The 12,730-nt window shown below is 48.1% G+C and overlaps 1 protein-coding gene across 1 annotated transcript in view; it reads left to right on the forward strand.

The window, feature by feature from the left end:
• Positions 1–2,722: 2,722 nt before the first annotated feature.
• LOC123486428 overlaps positions 2,723–12,730 on the forward strand; it is a 12,277-nt gene continuing 2,269 nt past the window's right edge. The window contains exons 1-2 of the mRNA XM_045217742.1: positions 2,723–3,281; positions 3,512–4,066. Coding sequence (XP_045073677.1) covers positions 2,882–3,281; positions 3,512–4,066 — 955 coding nt within the window. The 5' untranslated portion in view covers positions 2,723–2,881. The remainder of the gene's footprint in view (positions 3,282–3,511; positions 4,067–12,730) is intronic.

Below are 12,730 nucleotides of genomic sequence, written 5' to 3' on the forward strand. Positions count from 1 at the left end.
AGACTGGGAGAGGAGTCTGGTGCTACTACAGACACTGGCTTTAGCAGGGAGACTGGGAGAGGAGTCTGGTGCTACTACAGACACTGGCTTTAGCAGGGAGACTGGGAGAGGAGTCTGGTCCTACCCCAGACACTGGCTTTAGCAGGGAGACTGGGAGAGGAGTCTGGTCCTACTCTAAACACTGGCTTTAGCGGGGAGACTGGGAGAGGAGTCTGGTCCTACTCTAAACACTGGCTTTAGCAGGGAGACTGGGAGAGGAGTCAGGTCCTACTCTAAACACTGGCTTTAGCAGGGAGACTGGGAGAGGAGTCTGGTCCTACTCCAGACACTGGCTTTAGTGGGGAGACTGGGAGAGGAGTCTGGTCCTACCCCAGACACTGGCTTTAGCAGGGAGACTGGGAGAGGAGTCTGGTCCTACCCCAGACACTGGCTTTAGCAGGGAGACTGGGAGAGGAGTCTGGTCCTACCCCAGACACTGGCTTTAGCAGGGAGACTGGGAGAGGAGTCAGGTCCTACTCTAAACACTGGCTTTAGCAGGGAGACTGGGAGAGGAGTCTGGTCCTACTCTAAACACTGGCTTTAGCGGGGAGACTGGGAGAGGAGTCTGGTCCTACCCCAGACACTGGCTTTAGCAGGGAGACTGGGAGAGGAGTCTGGTCCTACCCCAGACACTGGCTTTAGCAGGGAGACTGGGAGAGGAGTCTGGTCCTACCCCAGACACTGGCTTTAGCAGGGAGACTGGGAGAGGAGTCTGGTCCTACCCCAGACACTGGCTTTAGCAGGGAGACTGGGAGAGGAGTCTGGTCCTACCCCAGACACTGGCTTTAGCAGGGAGACTGGGAGAGGAGTCTGGTCCTACCCCAGACACTGGCTTTAGCAGGGAGACTGGGAGAGGAGTCTGGTCCTACCCCAGACACTGGCTTTAGCAGGGAGACTGGGAGAGGAGTCAGGTCCTACTCTAAACACTGGCTTTAGCGGGGAGACTGGGAGAGGAGTCTGGTCCTACTCTAAACACTGGCTTTAGCAGGGAGACTGGGAGAGGAGTCTGGTTCTACTCTAAACACTGGCTTTAGTGGGGAGACTGGGAGAGGAGTCTGGTCCTACTCTAAACACTGGCTTTAGCAGGGAGACTGGGAGAGGAGTCTGGTTCTACCCCAGACATTGGCTTTAGCAGGGAGACTGGGAGAGGAGTCTGGTCCTACCCCAGACATTGGCTTTAGCAGGGAGACTGGGAGAGGAGTCAGGTCCTACTCTAAACACTGGCTTTAGTGGGGAGACTGGGAGAGGAGTCTGGTCCTACTCTAAACACTGGCTTTAGCAGGGAGACTGGGAGAGGAGTCTGGTTCTACCCCAGACACTGGCTTTAGCAGGGAGACTGGGAGAGGAGTCTGGTTCTACCCCAGACACTGGCTTTAGCAGGGAGACTGGGAGAGGAGTCTGGTTCTACCCCAGACATTGGCTTTAGCAGGGAGACTGGGAGAGGAGTCTGGTCCTACCCCAGACACTGGCTTTAGTGGGGAGACTGGGAGAGGAGTCTGGTTCTACCCCAGACATTGGCTTTAGCAGGGAGACTGGGAGAGGAGTCAGGTCCTACCCCAGACACTGGCTTTAGCAGGGAGACTGGGAGAGGAGTCAGGTCCTACTACAGACACTGGCTTTAGTGGGGAGACTGGGAGAGGAGTCAGGTCCTACCCCAGACACTGGCTTTAGCAGGGAGACTGGGAGAGGAGTCTGGTCCTACCCCAGACACTGGCTTTAGTGGGGGAGACTGGGAGAGGAGTCAGGTCCTACCCCAGACACTGGCTTTAGAGGGGAGACTGGGAGAGGAGTCAGGTCCTACCCCCAGACACTGGCTTTAGAGGGGAGACTGGGAGAGGAGTCTGGTCCTACCCCAGACACTGGCTTTAGCAGGGAGACTGGGAGAGGAGTCAGGTCCTACCCCAGACACTGGCTTTAGCAGGGAGACTGGGAGAGGAGTCTGGTCCTACCCCAGACACTGGCTTTAGCAGGGAGACTGGGAGAGGAGTCTAGTCCTACCCCAGACACTGGCTTTAGCAGGGAGACTGGGAGAGGAGTCTGGTCCTACCCCAGACACTGGCTTTAGTGGGGAGACTGGGAGAGGAGTCAGGTCCTACTCTAAACACTGGCTTTAGCAGGGAGACTGGGAGAGGAGTCTGGTCCTACCCCAGACACTGGCTTTAGCAGGGAGACTGGGAGAGGAGTCTGGTCCTACCCCAGACACTGGCTTTAGTGGGGGAGACTGGGAGAGGAGTCTGGTCCTACTCTAAACACTGGCTTTAGCAGGGAGACTGGGAGAGGAGTCTGGTCCTACCCCAGACACTGGCTTTAGTGGGGGAGACTGGGAGAGGAGTCAGGTCCTACCCCAGACACTGGCTTTAGAGGGGAGACTGGGAGAGGAGTCAGGTCCTACCCCAGACACTGGCTTTAGAGGGGAGACTGGGAGAGGAGTCTGGTCCTACCCCAGACACTGGCTTTAGTGGGGAGACTGGGAGAGGAGTCTGGTTCTACCCCAGACACTGGCTTTAGCAGGGAGACTGGGAGAGGAGTCTGGTCCTACCCCAGACACTGGCTTTAGCAGGGAGACTGGGAGAGGAGTCTGGTCCTACCCCAGACACTGGCTTTAGCAGGGAGACTGGGAGAGGAGTCTGGTCCTACCCCAGACACTGGCTTTAGTGGGGAGACTGGGAGAGGAGTCTGGTCCTACCCCAGACACTGGCTTTAGTGGGGAGACTGGGAGAGGAGTCTGGTCCTACCCCAGACACTGGCTTTAGCAGGGAGACTGGGAGTGGAGTCAGGTCTGTGATTGAAAACTGGTGTGATAGTTTAATCGATTCCTTGTGAGAGACAGCGCCAGATCAGAATGGTTCTAATTAGAGCTGTCCACGGTGCTGTCCACTACCCTAGTAACATATGTCTAATTAGAGCTGTCCACGGTGCTGTCCACTACCCTAGTAACCTATGTCTAATTAGAGCTGTCCACGGTGCTGTCCACTACCCTAGTAACCTATGTCTAATTAGAGCTGTCCACGGTGCTGTCCACTACCCTAGTAACCTATGTCTAATTAGAGCTGTCCACGGTGCTGTCCACTACCCTAGTAACCTATGTCTAATTAGAGCTGTCCACGGTGCTGTCCACTACCCTAGTAACCTATGTCTAATTAGAGCTGTCCAGGGTGCTGTCCACTACCCTAGTAACCTATGTCTAATTAGAGCTGTCCACGGTGCTGTCCACTACCCTAGTAACCTATGTCTAATTAGAGGTGTCCACGGTGCTGTCCACTACCCTAGTAACCTATGTCTAATTAGAGGTGTCCACGGTGCTGTCCACTACCCTAGTAACCTATGTCTAATTAGAGCTGTCCACGGTGCTGTCCACTACCCTAGTAACCTATGTCTAATTAGAGCTGTCCACGGTGCTGTCCACTACCCTAGTAACCTATGTCTAATTAGAGGGCTGTCCACTACCCTAGTAACCAATGGCTAATTAGAGCTGTCCACGGTGCTGTCCACTACCCTAGTAACCTATGTCTAATTAGAGCTGTCCACGGTGCTGTCCACTACCCTAGTAATCTATGTCTAATTAGAGCTGTCCAGGGTGCTGTCCACTACCCTAGTAACCTATGTCTAATTAGAGCTGTCCACGGTGCTGTCCACTACCCTAGTAACCTATGTCTAATTAGAGCTGTCCACGGTGCTGTCCACTACCCTAGTAACCTATGTCTAATTAGAGCTGTCCACGGTGCTGTCCACTACCCTAGTAACCTATGTCTAATTAGAGCTGTCCACGGTGCTGTCCACTACCCTAGTAACCTATGTCTAATTAGAGCTGTCCACGGTGCTGTCCACTACCCTAGTAACCTATGTCTAATTAGAGCTGTCCACGGTGCTGTCCACTACCCTAGTAACCTATGTCTAATTAGAGCTGTCCACGGTGCTGTCCACTACCCTAGTAACCTATGTCTAATTAGAGCTGTCCATGGTGCTGTCCACTACCCTAGTAACCTATGTCTAATTAGAGCTGTCCACGGTGCTGTCCACTACCCTAGTAACCTATGTCTAATTAGAGCTCTCCACAGTGCTGTCCACTACCCTAGTAACCTATGTCTAATTAGAGCTGTCCATGGTGCTGTACACTACCCTAGTAACCTATGTCTAATTAGAGCTGTCCACGGTGCTGTCCACTACCCTAGTAACCTATGTCTAATTAGAGCTGTCCACGGTGCTGTCCACTACCCTAGTAACCTATGTCTAATTAGAGCTGTCCACGGTGCTGTCCACTACCCTAGTAACCTATGTCTAATTAGAGCTGTCCAGGGTGCTGTCCACTACCCTAGTAACCTATGTCTAATTAGAGCTGTCCACGGTGCTGTCCACTACCCTAGTAACCTATGTCTAATTAGAGCTGTCCACGGTGCTGTCCACTACCCTAGTAACCTATGTCTAATTAGAGCTGTCCACGGTGCTGTCCACTACCCTAGTAACCTATGTCTAATTAGAGCTGTCCATGGTGCTGTACACTACCTACTGCTCTCCTTTGAACATGCTTGGAACAAATTCTCTTAAATGTTTATTTTCTCATTAGTGATATAAAAGTCTTACGCACCCTCCTGATGTTTGTCCATGTACATCCACACAGAGCAGTAGGTTGTGATCTGTAACACAACAGGACAACTGATGGAAGCTAGCATGATTCTGGCTGTGGCTGTGAGCTGACTAGCCACCGATGACCGTGAAATACAGAGGATTAAACCAGAAGAGAAGTATTAGCCTTAATTGAATATCTGTATTATCGCAACGCAAAGACCATTCTGTGGGGTGATTTTGCATTTTGTCAGTGTCTCCTGATGGCCTCTGCCGTTTTTTTAAATGAAATGACCTACATTTCCTGAAATGAATCTAGGTGGCATCTGGTAGTTTGTCAGCAACGGAGATAGGCTATTGGCCAATCATATAGTTCAAACTATCTATAGACCTATCACATCAATTGCCTTTTTGTATTATCTTGTGTTTTAATGTTTCACAGTGCAGTTGTTGAGACGTCAGCATTCAAGGGACATTAAGGAATCTGATTGCAGACCAGGGTAACTACAATTTACAGCTGTGGAAAGAATTAAGAGACCACTGCAAATGTTTCTTAAATCATCATCTCTACATGTATGACAGCCATTCCATTCCAGTATCTGTTGAATTCCAACACAGGCACACCTCATTCTACTGAATTAGGTACTGATTAGGTGATCACATGAACCAAATCTTATTTAACGAGGAAAAGTATAAAAACCACTGCTGTGGTCATCACGTTCCTCTTGCAATAGGACCAGCTGGATGGCAAAAACAGTGCTAATAGTACCTCAAAAGTAATATTAATTAAAAAAATAACTTGACCATGCCAAAAGAGTTGAAAAGGAAAGTTTTGAGTGAGGAAAAGAAGGGTTCAATTCTGGCTTTACTGGCAGAGGGATACAGTGAGCGTCAGGTTGCTCCCATCCTTAAAATTTCAAAGACGGCGGTTCATAAGAACAAGGTCAAGCAGCAGACATTGGGGACAACAAAGCTACAGACCGGCAGAGGGCGAAAACGAGACTCTACTGACCGGGATGACCGCCAACTCATTCGAATGTCACTCAACAACCGTAGGATGACATCAAGTGACCTACAAAAAGAATGGCAAACGGCAGCTGGGGTGAAGTGCACGGCGAGGACGATTCGAAACAGGCTCCTAGGGGCAGAGCTGAAGTCGTGCAAAGCTAGAAAAAAGCCCTTCATCAATGAGAAGCAAAGAAGAGCCAGGCTGAGGTTTGCAAAATACAATAAGCATTGGACCGTAGAGGACTGGAGTAAGGTCATCTTCTCTGATGAGTCCAATATTCAGTTTTGCCCAACACCTGGTCGTCTAATGGTTAGACGGAGACCTGGAGAGGCCTACAAGCCACAGTGTCTCGCACCCACAGTGAAATTTGGTGGAGGATCGGTGATGATCTGGGGGTGCTTCAGCAAGGCTGGAATCGGGCAGATTTGTCTTTGTGAAGGACGCATGAATCAAGTCAAGTACAAGGTTGTCCTGGAAGAAAACGTGCTTCCTTTTTGCTCTGACATTGTTCCCCAACTTTGAGGATTGTTTTTTCCAGCAGGACAATGTGCCATGCCACACAGCCAGGTCAATCAAGGTGTGGATGGAGGACCACCAGATCAAGACCCTGTCATGGCCAGCCCAATCTCCAGACCTGAACCCCATTGAAAACTTCTGGAATGTGATCAAGAGGAAGATGGATGGTCACAAGCCATCAAACTAAGCCGAGCTGCTTGAATTCTTGCGCCAGGTGTGGCATAAAGTCACCCAACATCAATGTGAAAGACTGGTGGAGAGCATGCCAAGGCGCATGAAAGCTGTGATTGAAAATCAGGGTTATTCCACCAAATATTGATTTCTGAACTCTTCCTAAGTTAAAACATTACTATTGTGTTGTTTAAAAATGAACATGAACTTATTTTCTTTGCATTATTCGAGGTCTGACAACACTGCATCTTTTTTGTTATTTTGACCAGTTGTCATTTTCTGCAAATAAATGCTCTAAATGACAATATTTTTATTTGGAATTTGGGAGAAATGTTGTCAGTAGATTATAGAATAAAACTAAAATGTTAATTTTACCCAAACACATACCTATAAATAGTAAAACCAGAGAAACTGATAATTTTGCAGTGGTCTCTTAATTTTTTCCGCAGCTGTATATAGCCCTACAGTGGGGAGAACAAGTATTTGATACACTGCCGATTTTGCAGGTTTTCCTACTTACAAAGCGTGTAGAGGTCTGTAATTTTTATCATAGGTACACTTCAACTGTGAGAGACGGAATCTAAAACAAAAATCCAGAAAATCACATTGTATGATTTTTAAGTAATTAATTTGCATGATATTGCATGACATAAGTATTTGATAAATCAGAAAAGCAGAACTTAATATTTGGTACAGAAACCTTTGTTTGCAATTACAGAGATCATACGTTTCCTGTAGGTCTTGACCAGGTTTGCACACACTGCAGCAGGGATTTTGGCCCACTCCTCAATACAGACCTTCTCCAGATCCTTCAGGTTTCGGGGCTGTCGCTGGGCAATACAGACTTTCAGCTCCCTCCAAAGATTTTCTATTGGGTTCAGGTCTAGAGACCGGCTAGGCCACTCCAGGACCTTGAGATGCCTCTTACGGAGCCACTCCTTAGTTGCCCTGGCTGTGTGTTTCGGGTCGTTGTCATGCTGGAAGACCCAGCCACGACCCATCTTCAATGCTCTTACTGAGGGAAGGAGGTTGTTGGCCAAGATCTCGCGATACATGGCCCCATCCATCCTCCCCTCAATACGGTGCAGTCGTCCTGTCCCCTTTGCAGAAAAGCATCCCCAAAGAATGATGTTTCCACCTCCATGCTTCACGGTTGGGATGGTGTTCTTGGGGTTGTACTCAGCCTTCTTCTTCCTCCAAACACGGCGAGTGGAGTTTAGACCAAAAAGCTATATTTTTGTCTCATCAGACCACATGACCTTCTCCCATTCCTCCTCTGGATCATCCAGATGGTCATTGGCAAACTTCAGACGGGCCTGGACATGCGCTGGCTTGAGCAGGGGGGACCTTGCGTGCGCTGCAGGATTTTAATCCATGACGGCGTAGTGTGTTACTAATGGTTTTCTTTGAGACTGTGGTCCCAGCTCTCTTCAGGTCATTGACCAGGTCCTGCTGTGTAGTTCTGGGCTGATCCCTCACCTTCCTCATTATCATTGATGCCCCACGAGGTGAGATCTTGCATGGAGCCCCAGACCGAGGGTGATTGACCGTCATCTTGAACTTCTTCCATTTTCTAATAATTGCGCCAACAGTTGTTGCCTTCTCACCAAGCTGCTTGCCTATTGTCCTGTAGCCCATCCCAGCCTTGTGCAGGTCTACAATTTTATCCCTGATGTCCTTACACAGCTCTCTGGTCTTGGCCATTGTGGAGAAGTTGGAGTCTGTTTGATTGAGTGTGTGGACAGGTGTCTTTTATACAGGTAACGAGTTCAAACAGGTGCAGTTAATACAGGTAATGAGTGGAGAACAGGAGGGCTTCTTAAAGAAAAACGAACAGGTCTGTGAGAGCCGGAATTCTTACTGGTTGGTAGGTGATCAAATACTTATGTCATGCAATAAAATGCAAATTAATTACTTAAAAATCATACAAATGCCACTGTCTCATCAGGTGTCAGAGCAGTTTAGCACAGAATCCAACATGGTTTCACTCTGAATAGGTAATGTAGTAGTTGAACAAGGAGACACTGTTAGACAGGAGGTAATGTAGTAGTTGAACAAGGAGGCACTTAGACAGGAGGTAATGTAGTAGTTAAACAAGGAGGCACTGATAGACAGGAGGTAATGTAGTAGTTAAACAAGGAGGCACTGATAGACAGGAGGTAATGTAGTAGTTGAACAAGGATACACTGTTAGACAGCAGGTAATGTAGTAGTTGAACAAGGAGGCACTTAGACAGGAGGTAATGTAGTAGTTAAACAAGGAGGCACTGATAGACAGGAGGTAATGTAGTAGTTGAACAATGATACACTGTTAGACAGCAGGTAATGTAGTAGTTGAACAAGGAGGCACTTAGACAGGAGGTAATGTAGTAGTTGAAAAAGGAGGCACTGTATAATGCAACATTATAAAAGGCATAATTTGAGTTGAAATGAGTTGTTGGGGGGAATGTGATGACAAAGTCTTGTATGTATTTAGAATGCTAATGAGGAGGGGTGAGCCAGGAAGGACCTGTGAGGCATATAAACTACACACACACACACGCACGCACGCGCACGCCGCCACGCACGCACGCGCACGCACGCACGCGCACGCACGCACGCACGCACGCACGCACGCACGCACGCACGCACGCACGCACGCACGCACGCACGCACGCACGCACGCACGCACGCACGCACGCACGCACGCACGCACGCACGCACGCACGCACGCACGCACGCACGCACGCACGCACGCACACACACACACACACACACACACACACACACACACACACACACACACACACACACACACACACACACACACACACACACACACACACACACACACACACACACACACGCGGCCTGTGAGGCATAGAAAAGCCACCTCTGCTCTGCATCTCTCCTCCTCCTCCTCGGACGGGGAATTAGCAAGCCAAATGTGGAGTAAACCAAATGTGCTCATTCTGAATTTGGGACGCAGGGGCAGAAGAGAAGAGAATAGAGGAGAAGAGATCTGCATTGCGGTCAATTGAAGCTGCAGCCCTGGGGTCAGTTAATAGACAGGGAGCAGCTTTATTAACATCGCTGACCCTACCTGAACACTGGCCTAGGATCAGATCACCTGGAATGACACCTAGGCTACACTTCACCTTGACTAGTGTTATAGTCCTGGGGATTCAGAGTCATTGGGTTTTTTTTCTCTCCAGGGAACATCTACCATCACTTCTGGTCATTTGAACTGATGCTTTTGGAAGGCAAATACTGATGATTTTAAGGATTTTGGAAGCCAAGGCAAGGCTGGTTACTTACGATATCATGGATTTGTCTTGGGTCTCGTATAGATGTTTTCTTTCTCTGTGATTGGATAAAGTCAGCTTTTGATACACCAATTATCAGCCAGTATAATAACTAATGACTGTTCTGTATCTGCTTCCTGCCCTGAACGGTCATATCCGCCATCTCTTCATCACTCTTCACACTTCTAACATTAATAAGGAACTAATACATCATTTGGTTGCTAACTAACAGGTTTGACATATAATTGCTTATTCATTCTTCCACAATTTATCTACTCCAATTTGAGCACAAAAAGCTCATCGCTAATTAAAACGATTTGTTTCCTTGTGATTACAAATCAGAATGCTACATCTCCAATTTATGTATATTCGTCAATATGTACTATTTCAAAGTTTGGTGCTGTTGGATGCTTGTGTCTTTAATGGTGTTCAGCAGTCAGTCAGTCAGTCAGTCAGCCAGCCAGTCAGCCAGTCAGCCAGCCAGTCAGTCAGCCAGTCAGCCAGCCAGTCAGCCAGCCAGTCAGTCAGCCAGTCAGCCAGCCAGTCAGCCAGCCAGTCAGCCAGTCAGCCAGCCAGTCAGCCAGCCAGTCAGTCAGTCAGTCAGTCAGCCAGCCAGTCAGCCAGTCAGCCAGCCAGTCAGCCAGCCAGTCAGTCAGTCAGTCAGTCAGTCAGCCAGCCAGTCAGCCAGCCAGCCAGTCAGCCAGCCAGTCAGTCAGTCAGTCAGTCAGTCAGTCTCCCCACTGCTGTGTCCACTTCCCTAGTCCCTCCTCTAGAGATCAGACAAGCCCCAACATATGACCAGAGAGAGATGGAAGGAGAGTTGGGACCATAAAGCTGTTGTCATGTTGTAACTCGTGGTAGTGTATTAGCAGGAGCTACATTACAGTGATCAGAGGCCTGTCTGTCCTCTGCTCCTCTGGGGGATCCATGTCTGATGTCCCAAAGGCCTGTCTGTCCTCTGCTCCTCTGGGGGATCCATGTCTGATGGCTGCGTCCCAGAGGCCTGTCTGTCCTCTGTTCCTCTGGGGGATCCATGTCTGATGGCTGCGTCCCAAAGGCCTGTCTGTCCTCTGTTCCTCTGGGGGATCCATGTCTGATGGCTGCGTCCCAGAGGCCTGTCTGTCCTCTGTTCCTCTGGGGGATCCATGTCTGATGGGTGCGTCCCAACTGACACCCTAATCAGTGTGGTGAACGGAATAGGGAATACAGTGCCATTTGGAAGGAAGGCCGAAGCACCACTAAGAGGGATGATGAGGCATGATATGAATAGATCGATCTTAGACAACAGTGAGAGGACTGACTGGAGGGCAGTGTGATGTATCATATTATCGATGCTGGTGTATGTGCTGCATCATTTGATGTTGGTGGAACTAAAGGTGGTGTTGTGTGTGTGTGTGTGTGTGTGTGTGTGTGTGTGTGTGTGTGTGTGTGTGTGTGTGTGTGTGTGTGTGTGTGTGTGTGTGTGTGTGTGTGTGTGTGTGTGTGTGTGTGTGTGTGTGTGTGTGTGTGTGTGTGTGTGTGTGTGTGTGTGTCCATACCTCAATGAGATTCACTGAGTCAGTCAGGCCTCATAGGATACATAGAATGATTGCTCTGCTAGGAGCCTTTTATACTTTCATATTTATGTGAATTCATGAAGCAGCTTGATTTACCAGTAAATGGAAGTCATGTACTGTGTAGTCACTGGTTTACCTGTAAATGGAAGTCATGTACTGTGTAGTCACTGATTTACCTGGAAATCATGTACTGTGTAGTCACTGATTTAGCTAGAAATGGAAGTCATGTACTGTGTAGTCACTGATTTAGCTGGAAATGGAAGTCATGTACTGTGTAGTCACTGATTTAGCTGGAAATGGAAGTCATGTACTGTGTAGTCACTGATTTACCTGGAAATCATGTACTGTGTAGTCACTGATTTAGCTAGAAATGGAAGTCATGTACTGTGTAGTCACTGATTTAGCTGGAAATGGAAGTCATGTACTGTGTAGTCACTGATTTAGCTGGAAATGGAAGTAATGTACTGTGTAGTCACTGATTTAGATGGAAATGGAAGTAATGTACTGTGTAGTCACTGATTTACCTGTAAATGGAAGTCATGTACTGTGTAGTCACTGATTTAGCTGGAAATGGAAGTCATGTACTGTGTAGTCACTGATTTAGCTGGAAATGGAAGTCATGTACTGTGTAGTCACTGATTTACCTGGAAATCATGTACTGTGTAGTCACTGATTTAGCTAGAAATGGAAGTCATGTACTGTGTAGTCACTGATTTAGCTGGAAATGGAAGTCATGTACTGTGTAGTCACTGATTTAGCTGGAAATGGAAGTAATGTACTGTGTAGTCACTGATTTAGCTGGAAATGGAAGTAATGTACTGTGTAGTCACTGATTTACCTGTAAATGGAAGTCATGTACTTTGTAGTGTAGTCACTGATTCAGCTGGAAATGGAAGTCATGTACTTTGTAGTCTCTAATTTAGCTGGAAGTCATGTACTGTGTAGTCTCTAATTTAGCTGGAAGTCATGTACTGTGTAGTCACCGAGTGTGTTTGTCTGTGTATGTCTGTCTGAGTGATGGCTATGTAAGCGTATGATGGCTGTGATGTGTGTGTGTTTAATGGCTGTGATTTGTGTGTGTAACGTTTCATCATGATGTGTGTGTGTGTGTGTGTGTGTGTGTGTGTGTGTGTGTGTGTATGTGTGAAAGCAGTGTGTGTGGTCTCAGTTGGGTGGCTCTGGAAGGGGTTTGTTGACAGCCTTTCCTGTTGATTGGCAGCTCAGCAACAGAGAAATAGCTGCCAGGAGCTGGAGTCTAATGTGTGTATGTGTGACACTGTGTGTGTGCACGCTCGCTGTGTGTGTGTGTGTATGTGTGTGCATGCTCGCTGTGTGTGTGTGTGACGGGGGTCTGGTTCAATAACAGATGGCGTATGATTGACTGGCCCTTTTAAACAGAGTCGGACACCAGCAGAGATCTACAGACTTCACAGCAGACCACTGTTCTACAGACTCAAACAGTCTTGTACAACTAACCTTGTGGGGACACACAATTCAGTCCCATTCAAACTCCCATTTTCACTAACCCCTAATCCTAACCCTAACCCTAACCCGAAAACCTAACCTTAACCCTAGCTCCTAACCCTAGCTCCT

This window comes from Coregonus clupeaformis, unplaced genomic scaffold (assembly GCF_020615455.1).
Source record: "Coregonus clupeaformis isolate EN_2021a unplaced genomic scaffold, ASM2061545v1 scaf1212, whole genome shotgun sequence".
Classification (NCBI taxonomy): Eukaryota; Metazoa; Chordata; class Actinopteri; order Salmoniformes; family Salmonidae; genus Coregonus; species Coregonus clupeaformis.